The 25201-nt window shown below is 35.5% G+C and overlaps 1 protein-coding gene across 7 annotated transcripts in view; it reads right to left on the reverse strand.

Moving 5' to 3' along the window:
- OSBPL1A (oxysterol binding protein like 1A) overlaps window positions 1-25201 on the reverse strand; it is a 324266-nt gene that overhangs the window by 272010 nt on the left and 27055 nt on the right. For 5 of the 7 annotated variants that reach the window (XM_072604414.1, XM_072604417.1, XM_072604412.1 and 2 more), the window contains exons 2-4: window positions 19584-19706; window positions 14833-14918; window positions 10191-10265 (exon numbers count right to left, since the gene is read on the reverse strand). In XM_072604414.1, coding sequence (XP_072460515.1) covers window positions 10191-10265; window positions 14833-14918; window positions 19584-19704 — 282 coding nt within the window. In that variant the 5' untranslated portion in view covers window positions 19705-19706. Of the gene's footprint in view, window positions 1-10190; window positions 10266-11719; window positions 11738-14832; window positions 14919-19583; window positions 19707-25201 lie in introns of those variants that run through there. The other 2 variants (XM_072604411.1, XM_072604418.1) reach the window with 2 other exon arrangements.

The following is a 25201-nucleotide window of genomic DNA, read 5'->3' on the forward strand; positions in this document are numbered from 1 at the left end:
AGTACACTTTTTTTCACTTATTTTATTCTTTTTCATCGTTTTTTTTTTCCTTTTGATCTGTTTCTTCTTGCACAATTGTGACTAATATGGAAGTATGTTTTACATGATAGTATATACAAATCAAATTACCTACTATTTTAGGAAGAGGGGAGGGGAGGGAGAAAAATTTGGAACTCAGAATCTTATAAAAATGAATGCTCAAAGTTATCTTGACATTTAATTGGGAAAAAATTTAAAAACTACTAAAATAACATAAAAATATTTAGTAGTTTATAGAATCATGGCAAAGATCCAAATGAGGATGAATACAAACACAAAGTTAAAATTTTAGACCAAATCTAGGCATTCACAAAGAGCCAAACAAAATGAACTGGTCAGGTTAAAAAAGAAGTTATTTCACCTAAACCAAAGTATTACTTAGGCAAACACGTTTCTGGTAGACTACTCATAATAGGAGGAAAGGCTTTTGAATTCCTAAACAGTTGTTAGATGTCATCTAATAGGGATGACAACATTACAAAATCAGTAGAAAGAAAAATTCAATAACCATTGAAGCATTAGAAAACCAAAATCTAGGGTCTTTCCTTGTTTTTATGTTACCTTAGGATAGCCTTAGGGTAGAAGAAAAGGATAATCTGTTACCTTCCTACTCTCATGATTCATAATACCATCTCCCTGATTATGGAGGTACTTCCCTCCATAAGTGAGAGTCCTTTTCTCTCTTTCCTAGGATCAGGACTTATCAATATCAATATGTTCAGTCATTTCAGCTGTGTCCAACTCTTTGTGACCCTATCTGGGAAGTTCTTGGCAAAGATACAAGAATGGCTTGCCATGTCCTTCTCCAACTCATTTTAGAGACAAGGGCACTGAGGCAAACAGGGTTAAGTGACTTGCTCAGAGTCAAACAGTGTCCAAGGCCAAATTTGAACTCAGGTCTTCTTGACTCCAGGACCATCACTCTATCCACTGCGCCACCTAGCTGCCCTTTATGTAACTTTAGGGTACATCAATATGTAAAACTGATCTATATAGACTTAAGGTAATCAGGCAATTTCCTTGCATCAATCTCTAAATTATCAAATAAGGAACCCTACTCGTAAAGTTGTCTACGGGCATGTCGGACACCAAGATTAAGCTTGATATAGGTCAGAAGGGATACTTCCTCTCCTTCTCTGTGCTATAAACCAAACCCAAAAAGGTTATTAGATTAATAACTCAAGTCGCAGTTTTCACAATGGAGCAGTTATGTTACCAGAAGGTACTCGAAGAGGACAGGCAGCATTTACGTTTCCTATCACAGCAACTGTACTAAGAGAACATAGGACCCCACTCGTTGCTATAGCATTCTTGTCTTCAAACAAGCATTTGAAATGAAAAAAGGTGACTCTAGGGAAATCACTTTGAAGAAACAGTTAATTTAGTCTCTTCTGATCTTCCACAACAAGCCTTTCTCAATCCCCCTTGGTGTAAGTGCTTTCCTCCTTTTGATTATCTCCAATATGTCCTGCATGTACTTCATTTGTACATGGTTGTTCCCATGTTGTCTCTTGCATTAGATTGTGAGCTCTTTCAGAACAGGGGCTGTTTTTTGCCTCTTTATATCCCCAAAGCACAGTTCTTGGTATGTAGTAGGTGCTTAATAAGTACTTACTGACTGACAGATTGGTAAGTGAAGAATAAAACTAAAAATTTATTAATAAACTAGCAATGTCTAATGTTTCATTAGATACTATCTTCTGGTTAGAGAGCACATTCTTACTTTACTAACCATAATCGATTAAAATTGAACACAATAAGAAAAAAAGATACGCAATAAAGGGTTATGTTAGCCAATAGTATCCTGAATAACTATATGACACATGCTAGACATATGCAGTCTCTGTGTGTGTATATACATACATATATGTATACACATACACACATAAACATCCAGGACACTACTGGCTAACCTAACTCTTTTTTGTATATCTACATATCTTTATCTATAAACTAGAGATGAGAATATGCATCTGTACAAACATACATACACATACATACACACACACACACACACACACACACACACACACACACACACAGGGAGAGACAAAGGAAAACTAAAGATGAGAAGGTGCTGGCATTCTAGTCTCTGAAATGTAAAATACAGGGCACAGTTGTATGGTTTAAGCTTATCTTTAATTCTCCTAAATAAGAAATAATAAATTTAAAGGTCTTCTAACCCAGTCAACCCATACTACAGAGAAAGGCAGATGCAATAAATAAAGGCCAAAAGCAATAAATTATCCAAAGTCAAATTCACATAGCTAATTAACAGCACAGCTATGACTAGAACCCCAGTTCTTCTGAATCCCTTTCCAATGTGTTATCCTTGACAAAATGAGAAAGTCCTTTATTACTTTTCTTTGATCACAATCTTGAATTTAAATATAACTATGTCAGAGGAAAACTGAAGAAGTGACAATTTATAATTGAATGATATGACACAGATAAAGTTTCTATTTAATTTATGCGCAAGAGCACTAGAGGTCACTAATGTGTGCAGAAAAACACTTTTTTTTTTAATAACACAATTACAAGAACTGAACTTAAATTATACTTGGGGAAGAAAAACATGCCCCAAACAGAACTATTTTCTTTCCCCCATAAGTATTGTAAGCAGACAGAAGGAAAGAATCCAAGTACTAAGGAAACAAGGTCAAAACCTAACAGCTACCAGTGTTAAAGGAAAAGAGAACTTGCATCACAACATTCCAAAAGGCAAAAAATAAAGACCTACAACCTATCAGCAAAACTCACTATAACCCTACAGTGGAAAGAACTGCCATTAATAAAAAGTGAACTTTCAAACATTATGAAGAACAAACTTGAGTAGAAACTTTTAAAAGCAAACAAAGAAATCAAGAGAAATCTAGAAAAGTCATTACAGCTGAGCAATTGGGAGTATACAATGCTGAGGTATTTACAAGCTAACTGTGGGATAATAAACACAAGCGTCTGATCAGAATACTAAATAAATTAAATATGACAAACAGAGGGCCCCAGGGTGTAGTTTTGTTCTGTTCTGATGGATTTAAGAGGTACTAATACTGAAAAAGGAAGGGGGAAAAGAAATATACCAAGAAAGGAGAGAAAAGACAGATCAATGAACTGTGCACACAATTAAAAATACAGAAAAGCAAAAAATTCAAAGCCCTAAACACCAAAAAAGATGTAAAAATCAAAAAAGAGATTAAGAAAAATTGAAAGTTTGAAAAAAGCACTGAACTGATATATAAAGAGTCCTTTCAAAAAAAATCAATAGAATAAAGAGCTAGTGAATTTGATATTTAAAAAAAGGGTGGGGGGAGAAAACTAAACTGGCAATATCAAAAATGAAAAAGGAGAAATCATAACAACTGAAGATAAAATAAAAGAAATTTTAAGAAATTACTTTGTCCTATCATATGCCAACAAAACTATCAATTTAGATTAAATGTTTGCAAATATAAAACAGAAAAAGAGAATTCTGATAACCCAATCTCACTGAACAAAAGAACACCACCAAAAAAGAAAAGAAAAGAAACTAACAAGCAAAATATTGGACAAGCCATAAAGGAACCTCTAAATTTAAAAAAAAATCCAGGACCAGATGGATGTTTAAGTGAATTTTATCAACAACTAATTCCAGTATCATATAAACTATTTGTGAAAATTTTAAAAAAGGAAAAAGGAAGGATTTTATCAAATTCTATGATAAAAAATGTGTCATATCTAAATCAAGGAGAAACAAAACAAACAGAACATAGATCAACATCTCCAATACTGCGGCAGAAATATTAAATGAAACATATGCATATTTCTGTTTTATAAAAAACTAACATTCCTTGATATGACATATTGTATCTAGAAAATAAAAACAGCAACCAACATCATATATAATGAAGAAATGTTAGAAGCTCTAAAAGACCTAGGATAGTCCTTTATCTCTAGTATTTTTTAGCATATTACTAGAAATGCTAACTAGATATACATAGCAAGAAAGCAAGAAAAATAAATTGTGGGAATATGCATAGGAGAAACAGAAAACAAAAATACCATTTTCTGCAGAAGATATAATGGTTTATTTTTTTTTTAAAAACCCACAAATTTCAGCCCAAAATTAATTAAATCAAAAGTTTCAACAAAATAACAGGATATGGTAAGAGACACATAAACCATCAACTTTTCTAAATACTACCAACAAAACCAGTAGGAAGAGATAGAAAGATAAATTCCATTTTACAGTGTTACAGGATGTATAACAATCAGGGTTTTACCTACCAAGATATACATATAAGAAATATAAGACTACAAGAAATTATAAAAACTATACAAAAAATCTTTATAGAAGATATACCTAAATAATTGGACAAATATTAATTTCTCATGACTAGGCCATGCTAACTTTTTTTAATGCCATTAATCTACATATTCAGTACAATACCAATCTAAGCAACTGGGGGAAAAAATTACAAAATTCATTTGGAGGCACCAAAGGTCAATAGAAATGATGAAAAAACATGGAAAAGAAAATGGTCTAGCAGTGTCAAATCTCAAAATATTCTGAAAAGCAGCAAATCATCACAGCTATTTGGTACTGGCTAAAATATAGACATGTTGATCAACTGAACAAATTAGGTTTGAGAAATAAAGTAACATACTTATTCAATAAACTCAAAGACCCAACTACTACTGTTAAGGACTCATAATTAACTGACAAAAACTTGGGGAAAACTTGAAAACAATCTGACAGAAATGAGGATTATACCATTATTTCACACCACATACCACAAAACATTCCGCATGGATACATGACTTAGATATAAAAAGTCATGTCATGAACAAATTAGAGAAACAGGGAAGGAGATACCTTTGGCAGCTGTGAATATGGAAAGGATGCTGTCAAGCAAGGCATCAGAAGACTCACAGAAGACAAAATGGAGAAGCTTGTAATTATATAACATTAATAAGCTTTTGCAAAAAATAATGAAGATAAAATTAGTAAGAAAAAAGTGAGCTAGCTATGTATACTCCTTGTAACTGCCTTAATAATGGTAAAGTTCTTAGGAGTTATGTGTATCATAAAGGAATAATAACAGTTTTATCTTACTAAGTCCCTTATGATTTCCCTTTCATGATTATTTTTTTTAACCTGAGTTCTATGTTTGGATGTCAAATTTTCTATTCTGCTCTGGTCTTTTCTTCAGTGATGTTTGAAAGCCCTCTATTTCATTAAATATTAATTTTTTCTCCTGAAGATACTTTAAAATATAATAAAATAAAATACTTTATTTTGCTAGGTAGATTATTCTTGGTTGTAATCCTAGTTCCTTTACCTTCCATAATATCATATTCCAAGCCCTCCACTCCTTTAACATGGAAACTGCTGAATTTTGCACGATTTTGACTATAGCTCCACAATACTTGAATGGTTTCTTTATGGCTATTTTACAGTAGTTTCTCTTTAACCTGGGAGCTCTAGAATTTAGCTTAATATTTTGGGGAGTTTGCATTTTGGGATATCTTTCAGGAGGTGATCAACAGGTTCTTTTAATTTCTCTTTTGCCTTCTGGTTCTTGGATATCAGGGCAGTTTTCCTTGGTAATTTCTTGAAATATAATGTCTAGGCTCTTTTTTCTGATCAAGGCTTTCATATATTCCAATAATTCTTAAATTATCTCTCCTAGATGGATTTCCCAGGTCAGTTGTTTTTCCAATGAGACAGTTCACATTATCTTTTATTTTTTCATTCTTTTGGTTTTGTTTCTTGGAAGACTCATGGAGTTATTAGCTTAGGACTAATTCTAATTTTTAAGGAATTATTTTCTTCGGTAAGCTTTTGTACCTCTTTTAGGCAATTCTGTTTTTTAAGATATTTTCTTCAGTATTTTTGTCTCTTTTTTACCAAGCCATTAATTCTCTTTTCATAATTTTCTTGTTATCACTTTCATTTCTTTTCCCAATTTTTCCTCTACCACTCTTATTTTCTACTTAAACTCTTCCAGGAATTCTCATTGGGTTTGTATCCAATTTAAATTTATCTTTGAGGTTTTATAGCTCTTTTTCACATTGTTGTCTTCTTCTGAATTTGTGTCTTCTTCTTCCCTGTCACCATAGTAGCTCTTTATGATCAGGTTCTTTTTTTGTTGTTGTGTACTCATTTTTCCAGCCTATTTCATGACTTTGAGCTTTATATTAAAACTGGACTCATTCACCTGGGAGTGAGAAGGAACCATACCAAGCTCCAAAATTTTTCACACTGCTGTCTTCAGAACTAGTTCTGGGGGGTCTATAAGTTTTCAGTGCTTCCAAAGTGATGTAATCCTAGGAGAGGTATGGCCACTGCTCTCCTGGTCTGTGTTCTGGTCTTTACTCAGGAAGGGTCTCTGCTCCCCTGCAGCTCCAACCACTAATAGCTCTCTTCTCTGGAACTGCAACAGACTTGCCAAATAGCATCCAGTCTCACATCTATTACCAGCACAGGGTCCCTTGCAATACTTTTCTGACCAGTTGTCCAATACCCTTACCATCTCTGAGCTGAGAGCTTCTGAAGCTGTTGCAATTGTCACAGCTCCCCTAAGGCCCACTGCTAGTGTTGCCACCACATGGGTTCTAGACCAGCCTTCACCTCTGTGTCACAGACCTATCCTTCCAACCTCCTAGAAAATTGTCTTGCTACTACCTTTTGTTGGCTATGTAGCTCCAGAATTGATCTGATATGTTATTTTCAAGTTTTTTTGGAGGAAAATGTCAACTGAGTTGCTCCTTTAGTCTGCCACTTTGCTACCACCCCTCAGGAACAGTGAACTAGGAAAAAAAATCTTTACAACAAATCTCTCTAATATATAGGGAACTTACTGAATTATATAAGCATAAGGGGCATTCTCTGGTCAAAGGATATGCAGCAAACAGCTCTCAAGACAAAGCATATCATAATATGACAGAAAAGGAAAATGATAAATGTTGGGGAAGAGGTGGGAAAATTGGGATACTAATGCATTCCTAGTGAAGTTGTGAACTGATCCAACCATTCCATAAATCAATTTGGAACTATTCCCAAAGGGCAATAAAACTGCATACCCTTTGATCCAGCAATACCACTACTAGATCTGTAACCCAAAAAGATCATAAAAAAAGGAAAAAGACCTACATGTGCAAAAAATATTTATAGCAGGTCTTTTGTCTGTGGTGGCAAAGAATTGGTAATTGAGGGAATGCCCATCAATTACAGAATGGCTGAACAAGTTATGGTATATGAATGTTATGGAATACTACTGTGCTATAAGAAATAATGAACAGGCAGATTTCAGAAAAAACCTGAAAAGAATTACATGAACTGATGCTGAGTGAAGTGAGCAGAACCAGGAGAACACTGTACATAGTACAGGAACATTGTGCAACTATCAGCTACGATTGGTTTAGATCTTCTCTGCAATACAACGATCCAAGACAATTCAAAAACACTCATGATACAAAATGCTATCTACATCCAGAGAAATAACTGATGGACTCGGAATGCAGAGCAAAGCATACTATTGTCACTTTATTATTTTTTTGTAGGTTTTTTTCCCTTTTGTTCTGTTTCTTTTTTACAACATGACTAACATGGAAATGTTTTACATGTCTGTACATATATAACCTATATCAAAACGCTTACCATCTTAGGGAGGAGGGAGGAGAGGGAAAGAAGGAGAAAATTTGGTACTCAAAATCTTGTTTAATAAAAGAATGTTAAAAATAGTCTTTACATGTAATTGAAAAAAATAAAATACTATTTTGAAAAAAGGAGAAGGAATATCAATAACCATGTGAAAAATGCTTCCAGTCACTAATAAAAAGAGATTAATTAAATTAAATTGAAACAACTCTACAATTCTAATTCACACCTCTCAGACTGGAAAAGATTACAAAAAAAGAAAATCCGAACTGCTGGAGAGGATTAAGGAGGCCAAACTGACACAGTAATACACTACTTTTAGAGCTCTGAAATGATCCAACCATTCCAGAAGACAATTTGGAACTATAGTCAAAAAGTCATAAATCTTGTACTTTCTCTAACTTAGTGATTCTACTACTTGGCTTATAATCCCAAAGAGATCAAAGGGAAAAGAAAAAGATATATAAGCATAAAAATATTTACAGCCCTTTCTGTGACGGCCAAAACCAGAAAATAACAACGTGCCCATCAATGGGGCTGAACAAATTATGATATATTAAGGTAGCGAAATTCAGATAAACATGACAAGACTTTAATAACCTAATGCAGAGTGAAACAAGCACAACTAGGAAAATTTAGCCAGTAACTACAAAATTGCCAAGAAAAACAACTTTAAAAGTCTCTGATTAATGTAATAACCAACAAAGATTCCAAAGGCCCAAGGAAAAAAGCTTGATAGAAGAAAGGAGATTCAAGTAAGATGTAAAATGAGAGATGCGGTTTTTTTGTTTTGTTTTGTTTTGGAGGCAACAGAGGTTAAGTGACTTGCTTTGGGTCACACACCTAGTAAGTGTGTAAGGCCACATTTGAATTCAAGTCCTCGTCATGCTCCAGGGCTGGTGCTCTATTCACAGCACCACCTAGTGGACTCTAGAGATATATTTTTGGATATGAAAACTCTACAGCTTGTTTTGCACGACAAAGCTTTATCTGACACAAAGATCTGGGGGAGTGTTTCTGGTTCATTTGTTTGGGAAGCTTGTTATTTTAAGGGTATTTTTAAATTTCTGAATGGGTTCTGTAGAGAACAAGTAATAGTGATGATGCATTTAAGAAAAAATAAGAATAGAGAAGTTGCAAAGCAGAACAGCTCTGAAATGGACACTGAATGCAGTCTGAGCTTTAAAAAAGAGGCAAGCTGTTCACAATAGAGATTCAAACCTTAATATGCAATCTCCTTTTTCTGCTCCTCTTTGTATGAAGAAATGCTCATGTTAATTAGTGTTTGTTAAGAACAAAACAGCAAATTGTTAAAAATTATTTCAAAAAATAAATCGGAAAAAAAAGGTAAGATTAAGAAAGAAGCAACTCCCAAGTCAGAGAAGTAAAATTCCAGATTTGAAATTCACTGGTTCAGGTAACCCTCATAGCAGAAACTCCCTGCAATGATGTGGATGGGCAATTTTCCTGTAAATTAAAATCTTTGAGAATTTCCTGGTATGCTAAGAGGCCGCGACTAGTATAAGGCAGGATTTGAACCCAGATCTTCCTGATTCCAAGTTCATTCCCCTATTTACCATGTTTGCTGACAAAGAATATATTACCTGGATGAAAACAAGTAAATAGCGGAAGAGCCCACTGAGTTAGTCCTTCAGCATGGATGTCTTGGACAGTCACTGGAGATGGACAATGAGTGAAGTCCAAAGATGAATATACTGGTCAAGATCACATTAAAGAAATCATGAAGCAGTATCATTGAGTCTAAGCAACTTCCTGCTGCAAAAGCTCATCTTCATAATACCAATATTCTTCCAAGGATTCCATATGACTACAAGCCATGTAACAGCACAATCTTAAAGGAATCAGACTTAAAGGTGACAATGAGCAAAAACAAAACAAAACCATAGTTGATCTAAATAGTCTGGAACCAGTCAGTCAATCAAAAAACTTTTATTAGCTGCGTACTACATACCAGGCACTGGGCTATGCTCTGGGGATACAAAGAAAGGCAAAATAATCTCTGCTCTCAGGCAGTTTACAATCTAATGGGGCAACAACAGGATATAAAAACAAGATAAACAGGAAATAATCTACAGAAGGAAGGAACTAGAATTAAGAGGAATCAGGAAAGGCTTTCTGGAGAAGGCAGGATTTTAGCTAGAACTTGAAGGAAGCTAAGGAGGCCAGGAGGAGGAGATGAAGAGAGACACACATCTTCCAGGCATGAGGGGACAGTCAGAAAACATATTGAGAACAAAGAGATGCAGCATCTTGTTCAAGGCTGTAGTATATTATGTAAGAGAGTAGTAATATAAAAGACATCCCTAAGAACATGTGGAATAGAAAAGAAAGTGAGCCTTCTTCAAAATCATGTCCTCTCTTCAAATGTTTTCACATTTGTAAGGTTCATATTTTCATTATATATACATCATAAATTCCAACATATGTATATAGATGAAGTCATGGTGTATATATGGAGTGACACACACAGACACCTACAATCCATTTTTACCTTTCGCCCTGTAAATGCTGCACGATGAAGTGGAGTGTCTCCCATATCATTTAACACATTTACTTCTGCACCAGCCTAGAAAATAAAAAAAACTTCAATGTTTCAATAAATAAATAAAATAATTCAATCCCAAAGTCATTTACTAAACCTCCACAGTATGTTGTAGCTAGGATGGAAAGAATACTGGATTAGGAATCATAGGACTCAGATTTGGAGCCACTTACTTCCTCTGGGCCTGTACAATGGCAGTTAGACTAGATGATCTCTAGGTTCTCTTCTAGATCTAAATATGTGATTCCATTACACAGCATTGTGGGCTATATAAAAATAAAGATAACTCTGTGCATCATGACGCTCCAAATCTAATAAGGGGATATTAACACACAAATAACTGTAACAAAAAATGGAACACTACAAGTTTAGAAAAGAAATATGAAGAGTTGCTTGACATATGAAGAAAAAAAGATTATTCATTCCCATTGGGACTAGGGAAATCTTTAAGAATGAGATGACTTTTTTGGAGGATCTTAAAGGACTGCAGAATTTCAACAGACATAGAGATGGAAAGAAATAACATTCCCAACATAGGACATGACTAAAGACTTGGTGACAAGAAGCGAAAGAACATATACAATAGATAAAGTAATCCAGGGGAGTAGAGCAAAGAGAACATAAATGCCTTCAATTATCCTGTATAAGGGATCTGTCCAACTAGAATGAGGCTTCTCAACCTTGTTTGTGTCATGGACCATTTGGCAGTCTGGTGAAGCCTATGGATCCTTCTCAAAAAAAAAAATTTTTTTTAAATACATAAATTACAAAAATATGTTAGAATACAAAAGAAAACAGTTATATCAAAATATATATCAATTTTCATGCTCTTTTCCTCTATTCACTCTGCTAGCATTCTAATTCAGACCAAACAGTCTCCTTGCTTCTAGTACCACATAGAGATCAGGCCTTAAGAAATAATCTAGTCCAACCCCATCATTTTACAGACGGAAAACTGAGGCTCAGAGAGATAAAGTGTCTTTTTCATGGTCACACAAGAAATAAGCTACAAAGCAGAAATTCAATGTGTTATTCACACAGCTGCCAAATTAATCTTCTTAACAGGTTTGATCACGTGACTCTCTTGCTCAAAATCATTCACTGACTCCCTATTTCTTCTCAAACACTCCAGTGGACCTTTACAACTCATTTTTACTAAGGTACTACAATCAGCTTACATACCTACCATGTACCTTTCCCTTACCCTTAGGGTGATTCTCAATTTTAAATTTGAAGAGACAGTAATATTCCACGACTCATGGCCATATGACAACATTAGAAAGTGACAGTATTCAAAAGACAGTCCTTTGTTCTAAGGTTAGAAGTCATTGAAAGAATTTTGTCTTTTCCCAAACACAATGCAAGCCTACTTTTCTCTTATTCCTGCTATAATCTGGGCTCAAATCATCACCCATTTGCATATCTATCCCATCGGGATTTATCTTTCAATAGAGGTATTTATAGATATCGTTATCTACCTAAATACACACACACAAATGGACAAGCCCAACTGATAAATTTCATGTCATCATCTGGACAATAGGCTTTCTTCATTCACTTGGTTTCTTATCATGGCTCTCATCCAAGAGGTTCCAAAGCTTGAGTCATAAAGGGCAACGTCATCTGCAAACAGGAGCATCTGGAAGACTTCACCACCTCAAAGGGCATCATCACTCTTTGACTTAACTCTAAGCTGGAATTCCTGACAGTAACAAAAACACTTGTGAGCATATCTCTGCTTGAAGTCTTACTTGGTGATGATAATAACAATAGGTAGTATTTATAAACCACTTTAAGATATGAAACACTTTACAAATCTTATCTTGTTTTATCTTCATAACAACCCTGGGAGGTAGACGCTATTGTTATACCAATTATATGGATGAGGAAACTGAGGCAGTTTGAACTCAAAAGTTTCCTGACTCCAGGTCCAGCGTTCTATTCACTGAGCCAGATAGCTGCTAAATGATCGGAGAGCTGTCGACAAAGGTCATCTGTGTTGTTATATTCTGCAAAGAATCTTGTATAATTGCAACATTCTCAAGGAAGAAATCTTGTTTCAGGAAAGCTTCTGAGACACCATTTTGGTTTATCAAATAAAATGTGGTTTCTTTTTGTTTAAAGTTAACAAATAAAAAACCTGGAAAAACTCGTACAAACTGATGCAAAATGAAATGAGCAGAACCAGGAAAAACAGCATACACAGTGTCAGCAACACTGTATAATGAATATCCAGATAAAGAACTGAACGGACTCAGAATGCAGATTGAAACATTTTTTTTTACATACTTCATTCTTTCTCATGGTTTGGATTCCTTATGATCTCTTTCTTCTTCCACAATTGTAACAAATATGGAAATATGTTTTACATATTAATTAGCACATGTATAAATTATACCAATGCCTATCATTTTCAGAAGAGAGGGGGGAGGGAGGGAGGAAAATTTGGAACTCAAAATCTTGTAAAAATCAATGCTAAAAAATATTCTTAATATGTAACTGGGGAAAAATAAAATGCTATTTAATTTATTTAAAAAATAAAGTTAACAAATATCCTAATAAACAATAATTATACAGTAGGCCTCTATTTCCTATAGAAAAATACACAACCCTTCATTGGTCCAGAATTTAAGACCCTTCAAATCCAATCTACCTTTACAGATTTATTTTACTCTACCTCCCTTCATGCATTTCATTTATGGTGCAGTCAAAATAGACAGGACTACTAACTCTTCCTAATCCTGTCCTGTAGTCTCACTTCTATGCATTCCCAATACGCTACCTTCCATGCCTGGAACACTATTCCCTTCTCATCTGTACCTTTTTACATCTTCTTACTTTAAGACACAATTGAAGTGCCACTTCCTTAATGAAACATTTCACTAATCTTTTCTCCTCCAATTTTCTTAGAGCACTTTAGCTCTGTCCTTTGTCCTTATAATAGCCAACTTAACTGTATGAACTTCTGATCCTTTCAACCCCATTTGGATCTAATATTCTTGAAAACATCAACCGAATTATTTTTGATCATTGTATTCACAGTACTTCAAACACTACAGGTATTTAAACAAGGTGTACTGAATTTAATACAAAATGGAAAAAAGAAAGCATGAAAAGCTTTAAAGTAACAGAAGACAATGCAGCATGCTACCATGACAAGTCCCCTTCTTTTCTGTACATACATAACTTTTATGGTGCATCTAATACTCACTTCTGAGCACTCACTAGCTTCCCTGGCTTAGTTTAAGACTCAGTTCAAATCTCACCTTCTGCAGGAGACCTTTTCCACCCTTTCCCAATTCCCTCACTCCCAACTGCTAGCATGCTGACTCCACTAGCTACACAGAGAGTTTACACTAGGAGAACCAAGAGTTAGCACTTATCACTGGCCTAAAAACTGTGTGATTCTTAGCTTTACATCCCTCCATGTCCATGACTCTGCTACTGTCACTATGGATAAAGAAGGAGAGCTCACAGAAATAGGATAATTTTGTATTTTTACTATCTTTCCCAGGTCACCATGGCCAAAAAATTCATCACCAACTGGCCAGCCTCTTAGTGACGAACCTCTTCATACTTCCCTAGGCTGGTCCTTAGGATCATCTGCTGCCAGTACCACACACAAAGCCTTTTGAATGTTAGAACTTGCCTGGGACTATACTCTGCGATCACAGCATTGGAGAAACCTGAGTTGCATCCATACCATGAAGTGACACTGGAGTAGGACTTTTCTGGATGAAATACTTCACAAAATAAAGAAATTCTGTACTGACACTACTTAGTAGTTTAACACTTCTTAAAGAGCAGTTAACCCATTGAATAAAAACAAATGACAAACTGAAAGTGTAAAATTTACATTGAGATGGGAAGAAATAGAAGGTACAACTTGAGCTTCTGTAATTCTAAAGCAGAAAAAGGAAATAAAATTCTTACTTATACTAAAAAAATTGATAAAGCAGTGCTTCACATCCCACAGGATGCTCAATAATTTAGACTGTCACATGAATCCTTTACAATACCTCCAATGTTTGCTTTAAACACTAAATTTACAGTATTTACAAAAAAACCTATTTCTTCTTTAATTACTATGGAGATATTTGTAGAAATCATTAAAATTTTTTGGTATTCAAAAATACTTAGAAATTTTAAATTAATTTCATACAGTAAAGTCACTAAATTAAAACTCAAGAAATAGAATAAAGAAATATGAATTAACTAGCCTTAGAAAATCTTAAATTATTATTACAGAACTATAAGGCATCTTATGATCTGGCTAAATAAAAGTACTATTACTGACTAAAATCTGTAGAATTCCTTCTATAAGGAAATTTCAGCAATGTCTGTTACACCTATATCAAGTTGCTCACCATCTTAAGAAAGGGGGAGATAGGGAGAAAATCTGGAACTCAAAAATTTTTTTAAATGAATGTCAAAAATTCTGTTTACATGTTTAAAATTAAAACTATAAAATAATATAAATAATAAAATATAAATAAATAAAAATATAAATAAAAAATAAAAATAATATAAAGACAATATTTATTATAAACTACTAAGCATAAGTCTTTAAAATTAAAAGCCATAAGCATACCTTCAACAAATCCTGCACTACTTGCCCATGTCCAAAATAGCATGCCAAATGAAGAGGAGTCCAGCCCAAATTAGATTTACTTCTCCCTAAAAAATGTTATCAGAACACAAATTGTAAGTAAATGAAGAATTTTACATTGATGATAACTACAATAACTGTTGTTTCTATGTAATAAAGTTATCGCCATGATGTGATCAAATCCTCCTGCACAATCTACATTTCATTGAAATTTATTAAATACATGAGATGCATTCTAGGTGTGTGACCCTGGGCAACTCATCTTCACTGGTAGAGGGAATTTCCTCTCAGGTAATTCTCTATACCAATGAAATCATACATCTGGTCAAAAAAAAAAATGGAAAGGAAAGACAAAAAAAGAAAACCTATCTGTAATGGACAACATGAAGAATACTAGACCAGGAATCAAGAGATGTGGATTCTAGTCACTGACCTTCCACTAATCATCTGTGTGACCTTGAATAAGTTACTTAACTTTCATGAAACTTGATTTCTTTGCTTACAAAATGAGGTGACTCATTAGAAGCACAGTTGCTTCTATTTCTAAAATTCTATGATTCTGGGTCCTCAGGTATTGTTTGTTTAATGATTTTTGCATAGTATCAATGAATAAAAACCCTGTTTGAATACTTATGCCAGGCTAAATACTCCTAATATACTTTTATGTGTTTTTCAAAATGGTGTATATTTCTTATTCTGGGAGAATTTATTTATTTGGTATAGAATGTTTCCCATAGTAATTGAAGAGATGTAGATGACAAGTTCGGTAGCTACAGTGGAATCACCTGAACACATTTCCAGATGAATAAACTGTGGTAGGGAAAGAAGTACAAGGCTGAATAAGAATTACAGGAAGGAGAAACAGAAAAAGTCCCCACAATGACAATTCAGTTCTTAGTAGGCTGAGTAGGAACCAAAATATGACAATCCATTCCCCTGGCAGAAGAAAAGTTAATTTAACAAAAACCTCCAGACACAAAGGCCAAGATAGAGGGAGCAGAAAGTTCACAAATATTTTCAGATACTGAATCACTGTAATTCTGCTGCCCTTGAAAATAAAAAGCTTTCTTGACAAGAGGCTTATGTACACATCAGTCAAAGTATATAAAAAATAGATTCCATAAAATTTTGAACATCCATGTTAGGGGAAGGCAGAACCAAGAAGGCAGAGTAAAAGATAAGGATCTAAGCTTTCTCAAATTCTCCACAAAACATTAAAATAATGCCTCAAAATGAATTCTGGAGTGAAAAAACCAACAAAACGTTGGAGTTAAAAAATTTTCCAGTCCAAGACAACTTATAAGGTTGGCAGGAAAGGTCTCACTGAGGTGAGAATGGAGTACAGTTCAGTGCAGGCTGAGTCTTGGCAAGCCAGCAGCAACAGACCTTGAGTGCAACTGAATCAGTAGCAGTCATTTTCGTAGCTCTCAGCCCAAAGACTGTAAGGGGTTGGACAACTCATCAGAAGGAGATTAGAGAGGACCCTTTGCTGGCACTGGGTGCAGGAGTCTGCTGCATTACCCATACTCGATTCTGGGTCCCAGTGTGCTAGTTCACTAGAGCCACAGGGAAGAAGGGACCCTGGTAACAGTTCCAGGGTGTAAAAGAGTACTTGTGGTTGTTCAGATCAAAGCACAGGCCAGGAGAACACGTACCATACCTCTCCTTTGATCCTATCACCTTGGAAGGACTGAAAACTTAAAGAATCCCAGAACAAGCTCTGAAAACAGCAACACATAAAAGTTAATACTTGGGACAATGCCCCTTATACTCCAGTAGCAGAGCCCACCTTTAACATAAAATTAAAAATCAAAAACTAAACTGGGAAAATAAGCAAGCAACAACAACAACAATATAAAAGAACCTAATCATAAAAAGCTATTATAGTGACAGGGAAAATCAAGACACAAAGTCAGAAGACAACAATGTCAAAATAGCTACAAGCAAAGCCTTAAAGGAAAAGTATAAATTGGACACAAATCCAACAAGAATTTCTAGTAGAGCCTAAAAAGTATTTTTAAAATCAAAAATGTAGAGAAAAAATTGGAAAAGAAATGAGAGTAATGCAAATCATAAAAAAGAATCAATAACTTGGTAAAGGAGTCACAAAAAAAATCCTGAAAAAAAAAACCCTTAAAAAACAGAATAGGCCAAATGGTAAAAGAAGCACAAAAATCCACTGAAAAGAAGAACTCCTAAAAAAAAACAGAATTGGCCAAATGGAGGAAGAGGTACAAAAGCTCACTGAAGAAAATAATTCCTTAAAAATCAGAATAGGACACGTGGAAGTTGATGACTCCATAAGACATCAAAAAACAATAAAAAAGAAATCAAAAGAGTGAAAAAATAGAAGAAAATATGAAATATCTCGCTAAAAAAAACAACGGACCTGGAAAACAGATCCAAGAGAGATATTTGAAGAATTACTGGACTACCTGAAAGCCATGATTTAAAAAGAGAGCCTAGACATCATCTTTCAAGAGGTTATAAAGAAAAAGTGCCCTGATACCCTAGAACCAAAGGTTAAACTGGAAAATAAAAGAATCTACCAATCACCTCCTGAAAGAGATTCCAAAAGGAAAACTCCCAGGTATATTATAGCCACATTCCAAAGTTCCAGGTCAAGGAGAAAATATTGCAAGTAACCACAAAAAAAACAATTAAAATATCATGGAGCCAGTCAGCATAACACAAGATTTAACAACTTCTACATTAAAGATCAGAAGGCTTAGATGTGATAATCTGGAGGGCAAAGGGGTTATAAAGACAAATCACTTAACAAAATTGAGCATAATTCTTTAGAGGATAAAGTGGAAATTTAATAAAACAGAGGACTTTCAAGCACTCCTGATGAAAAGACCAAAGTTTAATAGGAAATCTGACTTTCAAATGCAAAACAAAAACAAGATTCAAAATAAGGTAAACTGGAAAGAAAAATCATATGGAAATCAATAATTTTAAACTGTTTACATACGTGCATGAGAATAAGATACCTGTTTAACTCCTAAGGACATTATCATTACCAGGGCAGTTAGGAGGAGTATACATACACAGGGGGTAACTAGGATAGGATGATTATCCAAAAAAATTAAATGGTGAAAAAGAGGAATGGGAGAAGGAGGAAGGGAGATGTAGAATGGGGTAAATTACCTCATATAAAAGAAGCATGAAGGGTTTTTTACAGGAGAGAGGAGGATGGAAGGGTGGGAGTGGTAGACAACACTTGAACCTTATTGTCAGCAGAATGGGCTCATAGAAGGGACAACATATGTACTCAATTGGATATAAAAATCTATCTCATTCTACAGGGAAGTAGGAGGGGAAGGGAATAAGTGAGGCAAGAGGTGGAAGACTGATAGAAGGAAGGACAGATTCAGGGAGGCAGCGGTCAGAAACAAAACTTTTAGGGTAGAGGGAGTGAGAGAGAAGGATACTGAAAAATAGGATGGAGGAAAATACATGGCATTCACAATTAAAAAAAATTTTATAGCAAGTTACTCTGATAAAGGCCTTATTTCTCAAATATCTACAGAATTCAGCCCGATGTATAATAATGCCAGTCATTCCCCAACTAATAAATGATCAAAGAATAAGAACAGGCAGTTTTCAAATGAAGAAATCAAAACTACCTATAGTCATATGAAAAAAATGCTCTAAATCACTACTGATTAGAGAAATGAAAATTGGAACAACTCTAGATACTACTTCAAACCTGTCAGATCAGCTAATATGATGGAAAAGGAAAATGACAAACGTTGAAGGGAATTTAAGAAAGTTGTGACACTAAAAGAACTGTTGTTGGAGCTGTGAACTGATCCAACCATTCTGAATAACAATTTGGAACTTGACCCAGCAATACCATTTCTAGGCCTGTATCTTAAAGAGATAAGGAGGAAAAAATGAAAAGGACCTACATGTACAAAAATATTTATTCTTTTCGTAGTAGCTTTTACAGTATTCTTTTAGTAGCTCTTTTCATGGGAGGCAAAGAATTGGAAATTGAAGGGATGTCCATCAATTGAGAAATGGCTGAATAAGTTCTACATGATTGTATGGAATATTACTATGTTATAAAAAATGACAAGCAGAATGGTTTCAGAAAAACCTAGAAAAGTGAGAACAGTGTACACATTAATAGCAATACTGCACAATGATCACCAGTGAACGACGTAGCTCTTCTCAGCAATACAAAGATCCAAGCCAATTCCAAAGGACTTATGATGAAAAATGCTATCCAATTCCAGAGGAAGAACTGATGGAGTCCAAGTGCAGATCAAAGCATACTCTTGTTAACTTTCTTTATTTTTCTTGGGGTTTTTTGGTCTGTGTTTCCTTTCTACATGACTACTATGGAAATATGTTTTACATGACTGCACTTGTACATCCTACATCAAAGTACTTGCCTTCTCAGTGAATGGGTAAGAGAGAGAGAAAGGGAGAGAACTCAGAACTCAAAATTAAAAAAAAAGAACGTTAAAAATTGTTTTTACATGTCAGTAGAAAAAATATTTTTTAAAAAAAGAAAATGTCCATTTTTTAAACAGGGCAGATGAAGAGAAATAATTCAGATATTTCACAAAGGGTCCTCACAGCTTATAAAGGAAAGCAAATCTATGTTACAATGTTACTACAAACTATTCATCATTTTAGGGAGATTAATTATTATTATGCCTACATAAAAGAGGCTAGTCATGGAAAGCTAATGCGGAAAATAAGAATCTAATCAAACTTACCTTTGCAATTAATATTGGCGACCACTTCCTTTCGCTCCATGGTTTCTAAGAGTTTTCTAACTTCCTCAATGTTGCCATTTCTGGCATTATGGAGAAGTTGTTGTTCTGCTTCTGTACTCATTTCTAAATAAAATAATAAAGAATGTTTCCATTATAAGAACAATACATGTTGACACTACAAGAATATTTAAAAATGTCTTTTCCTGCAATGAGCTAAATATGCTTGAATATGTTATCTAAATCATCCCCTAAGAAATTACAAAGAAAAATAAGATTATCTTAATTTTTTAGATAAGAAAATAGATCGCTGATTAAATGAAAGTTGAGAAGTAGATTCAAGTCTCTCTGTGCTTTGTTTGCATCTTCACATACAGCTTATCATCTCTCCACCCCAATGCCAACAATCCTTCAAAGAATTTATCAATAAAAGGTCAAATAGCATAGAAGTAGGCAAAAAACTGCTGAATTTGAAGTTCAAAAGACCTGGATTTGAATCTTGTCTTTGTGACTTACTAACTGCACAACTTTGGACAAGTTGAACTCTAAACCTCAATAATTCCTCTAAAACTGGGCGACTGACCTCTAAAGTATCTCCTCATTCAAAAATCTGATTTACTGAATTTGAAAAAAAAAAAAAAAAGATACTTCCAGAGAGATAGGGAACAATCTTTCCTACCAAGAGACTGAACCTCAGCAAGATAGCAAGATAAAAGAGTCACACAAAAAAAGTAAGCCACGTTCTCATGCATTATCAATAAAGGGTAAGAGGAATTAATTTTTTTAAAATACCTTTTACAACATGACAAAAAAAAATCACAAATATGTGGGTATTAACTTTACCAAATCACATACTTCTTTAAAATTATTAACAAAACAATTCTGAAAGAAACTAAAGAAGAAAAATTGGAAGGATATCCTTTGCATATAGATAGGAAGGCAGTAATGAAACTGTAAAAACCCTGTTAATCAATTTATAGGTATAATACAAAATCAAGCAAAATACTAATGGGTTATTTTATAAAAAACTAAATAAAATGACAAAATTTATCAAGAGAATGAAAGGACAAGAATATCTACTACTGGCAGAAAAAAACAACTGAGAGACACTTGTGTACCTATTTAAAATAAAACTAGAAACTATCATAGCAAGCTCATGATAGACAAAAAAATAAAAAAATTGATTAATGGAACATAATTAAGATCCAAAAAATAGAACCAAAATGTACATAAAAAGATAGTACTTGATAAATCTATAGATAATTAAACATTAGAGAAAGAAATCAAGGGCAAGAACTGCCTCCCTTTTGCATTTTTATCATCAGTATCTTCTTAGTTTACTGTCTCTCACACATGGTTCCTTCTCTTGTCGGATGTTGCCACCACTCTGATACAAATTCTCTTCACCTGACTATTGCAATCATCTGTTTTTTGACCTGTCTGCCACAAGGGCCTCCACTGGTTCACGGTTCATCCTCCACTCAGCTGTCAGTGACATTTCTTAAGTTCAGGTCTGACTTGTCATCCCTACAAAATCCAGTGGCTTCCTATCACCTCTTGATCAGAACTAAAATTGCCTAGCATTCACAAAGCCCTTCATAACCTATCATCCCCAAACTTACATCTTACCACATACTTTGTGAACCAATGATGCCGGCCTCTTTTCTATTCCTCAAGCAAGCCTCCTGACTCGGGGTATTTCCACTATCTGATCCCCAAGCCTGGAATGCTCTCCCTCCTCCTCTCTGCCTCCTGGCTTCCCTGGCTTCCTTCAAGTCTCTGTTAGAATCTCACCTTCTAGAGTAAGCCTTTCCTGATTCCTCTTAATTCTGGTGCCTTCCCCCACTCTGATGATCATCCATAACTTATCCAGGATATAGTGTCTTTGTAAGCAGTTACTTGCATGTTGTCTCTCCTATCAGATTGTGAGCTCCTTGTGGGTAGGGACTGTGTTTTTTTTCTTTATATCTCCAGTACTTTGCACAATGCTTACAAGACAGCAGGTGACTGGTAAATATTTACTGAATGACTGACCGACTAATAAGTGCTTAAAATGCTCATTCACTTCACTCTTTAGGCTATAACCAATGACATAAATATTTTAAAGCAAACAAAATCAAAAGAAATAGTTATCAGATTAAGAAGAGAAGAAAAATGTTATTTTACTGGGGACAAATTGTTCTTTCCAAAATGAAAAGAAACGGATCTTACCTACAAAACGTATCAGAATTAATCTAACCTGGCTGGATTTGATACCAAGCTCTGCAGGTTCTTCTTAAATGATTTTTGGCCACTGTAATTAATAAGTAACACAGAGGATCTAAAATTTTCATTAGACGCAACAACAAGAAGAATTAACATAAGAGAACAAAGAATGGCATAAACTGCTGTTGAAGTAGAAAAGTAAGCTAGAAGATAATTCAACTGGAAAAGTATTTGGAAATAACGTAAGACAAAGCTACAATCTGAAGGACAGATCTAGGAAAGGGGAATTAAGAATTATATGCATCCAGAGCACACGCAAAAAAGGAAATAAACTTACTATTCAATAAAAGATTTAAGATAACTTCCCATGTTTCAAAAATAAATGACTCAAATGAAGAAATCCCACAGAACTTCAACAAAGAGAACCCTAAAAATCCAACTCTGCCCAGCACATTATGGAACCTCCAAACTACAGCATAAGAAAGAAGTTATGTAGATTGCCAGGAAAAAGACATCATCCACCAAAGAGCAACAACCAGGCAGGTCTCACCTCCCCTTCCTACTCTCCCTCTCCCTTCACCCAGATTCATCTAGGATCTTCCCTCTCCCCACTCCATTCTGTCAATCCTCTTTTCCCCTTTGCCTCTCTCAGCATAACAGAATGGACACCTACTTCCCAAAATCCAGCCCTTAGACTGAGGTCCTGGAAGAACCTCTCTCTTCTAATCTGTCCTGTGGGCCTACTCCCCACCCCATGGGGTTCTAAGCCCTTCAAGCCCCACTTACAGACTAAGAAGTGCTTAAAATGCTTTCTCAACCATTAATTCACTTCACATCTTATGCTATAACCAAACAGATCAATGAATAAGTATTTAAAAACAAACAAAACAGCTCCTAGAGTAGCACTCTGAACCCTTCTAGTGCCCAGCTGTGGGGCAGACATAGTTTCCTGAGCTCAGGGAGTCAACTACCAATCTGCCTAGTAAGATGGATACAACAAAGCTTTACTGTCTGTCTTCCCCCAGCACTCTAAGGTCCATCGTGCTTTGGACTTGCCCATCCATTGGGCACATTGCCCACAATGCCCTCCAGAATCCCCAGCATTGCTATCTGCTCTGCTACAAAATCCGAATGTTCACAGGGGCCTTCCATCTGCTTTGCAGCTGAACCCTTCCAGATATAATCTCTCTCCCATCTTGTTTCTTAAACTTTTTCATAATATGGCCCTAACATATCCTTCCAGACCCAATGGATATACTCCTGCTCCCATACTCTGAAAAGGAAACAAACTGATATTTCCTTGCATCTTCACATACAGCTTGTCATCTCTCCAGACTCTAATGCCTTTGCACTGTCCCCCATCCTTAGAATGCACTCCCACCTCATCTCCACCTCAAAAAATCATTCTCTTCAACACACAGAAAACACAGCACAAGCATTTCCTTCTGTGATCCTCCCACCTGCTAATGTGCCCTTTCTCAAAAAAGAAAACATATTTAACTACCTTGAATGTATCTGTTCTTTTTAATATTTCTTCCCTTCACATACTTGTATATGTGCCTATTGTTTCCCAAAATGGATCATAAGCTCTTTGAGAACAGTTAACTGTCAACAATCTCTGTTTTTGTATCCTCGTACCTAGCACAATGACTGGCACACAGCAGATGTTTAACACATGCTTGTTGATTGTTGATGCACTGACTAAATGCCACAATTAGAATCCAAAACAAAAGAATGAAAAAGAGAGCGAGCTTGACAGATTAGAATTACAGACCAAATGTAATAAGATGAAATTTAAGGAGGATAAATGTAAAGTCTTACCCATGAATTCTAAAATATCATCAGCCCAACTTAAAAATATGGGAGGCCTGGCTAGATAACACAGTGTTACATGCTCTCCAAAAGAGTCCAACAAAATGGCCCTCTCAGCCACAGCCAAAATCTCGCTCTATATGTGTCCTTGACCTCATTCACTTCAGTCTGTGCCAGAAGATTGCCCCCTCAATTATATCCCACTCTCTCTTTGACCTACTGGCTCACTGGATTCAGATATGGTTAAGTCTCCTTCATCTTCAAAAATTGTCACTAAATTCTACCATCCCCTGAAATACTTCCTGACAGAGCATGCTCTCATGCTCGCTCTCGCTCTCTCTCTCTCTCTCCCCCTCTCTCCCTCCCTCCCTTCTCTCCACTCTCAAACTTAAAAAATGCTGTCAATATTTATTGCCTTTACTTCCCTTTCACTCTCACTCCTCAACCTTTGGAAATCTGGCTTCTGCAGTCATTCAATTAAAACTGCTCTCTCCGAAGTTCCAAGAAACTCTTTCTTGCTTAATCTCATGTTCTTCTCTCAGTCCTTCTTCATCTTGACCTCTCTGCTGTATGCCTGTGTACCAGACGCATATCTGACATCACTAACTGTCTACAGGATACTTTAAATTGGATGCCCTAGAGACACTGCAAACTCAACACGTCCAAAGGAGAACTCACGGTCGTCTTCCTAAAAATCTACCCTTCTACCAAACTACTTTATTTCTGTCAAGGGTACTACCATTCCTACCAGTCTACTAGGTTCATTGGGGGCAGCTAGGTGATGAAATGGATAGAGCACCAGTGCAGGAGTCAGGAGGACCTGAGTTCAAATCTCACCTCACACACTTGACACGCACTAGCTGTGTGACCTTGGGCAAGTCACTTAACCCCAACTGTCTCTTCCTGGGTCATCTCCAGTCATCCTGATGAATATCTGGTCACTGGATTCAGATGGCTCTGGAGGAGAAGTAAGGCTGGTGACCTGCACAGCCATCCCTCACTCAAAACAAAAGTCAAATGCAAGTCATGTCATTATTTCTCTGATGGCATGGTTTTCTTCAGCAACAAAGGACAAACACACACTAGGTTCATTATTTCAGCATCATCCTTGATTCTCTCTCTCTCTCTCTCTCTCTCTCTCTGACACACACACACACACACACACACACACACACACACACACACACACACACTGCCAAATCTTGCCGTTTCTACCTCCACTCCCCTTTGTGGAGGTGAAGTTCACAAGTATTACACATTGCACATACTCTTAGACTTTGATGTATTGATCAGTTATGCTCTTTTTTCCTATCCAAAAAGAACTATTTGTCACGTGGGATGGCTCTAAGGGAGGAAGAGGGATACATGCAATATGATGGTGATATAATAAAAAACTAAAAACTAAATTTAAAAAGAATATTACCTTTTTTAAGTTTTCAACATTCATTTCCACAAAATGTTGAGTTCCAAATTTTCTCCCCTCTCCCCACCCCAAAACGCCTTGCATTCTGATTGTCCCTTCCACCAATGTGCCCTTCCTTCTAACACCCCTCCCTTCCCTTATCCCCATCTTCTCTCTTGTCCTGTAGAGCAAGTTAAATTTC

Source organism: Notamacropus eugenii, chromosome 4 (genome assembly GCF_028372415.1).
Source record: "Notamacropus eugenii isolate mMacEug1 chromosome 4, mMacEug1.pri_v2, whole genome shotgun sequence".
NCBI classification, from domain to species: Eukaryota; Metazoa; Chordata; class Mammalia; order Diprotodontia; family Macropodidae; genus Notamacropus; species Notamacropus eugenii.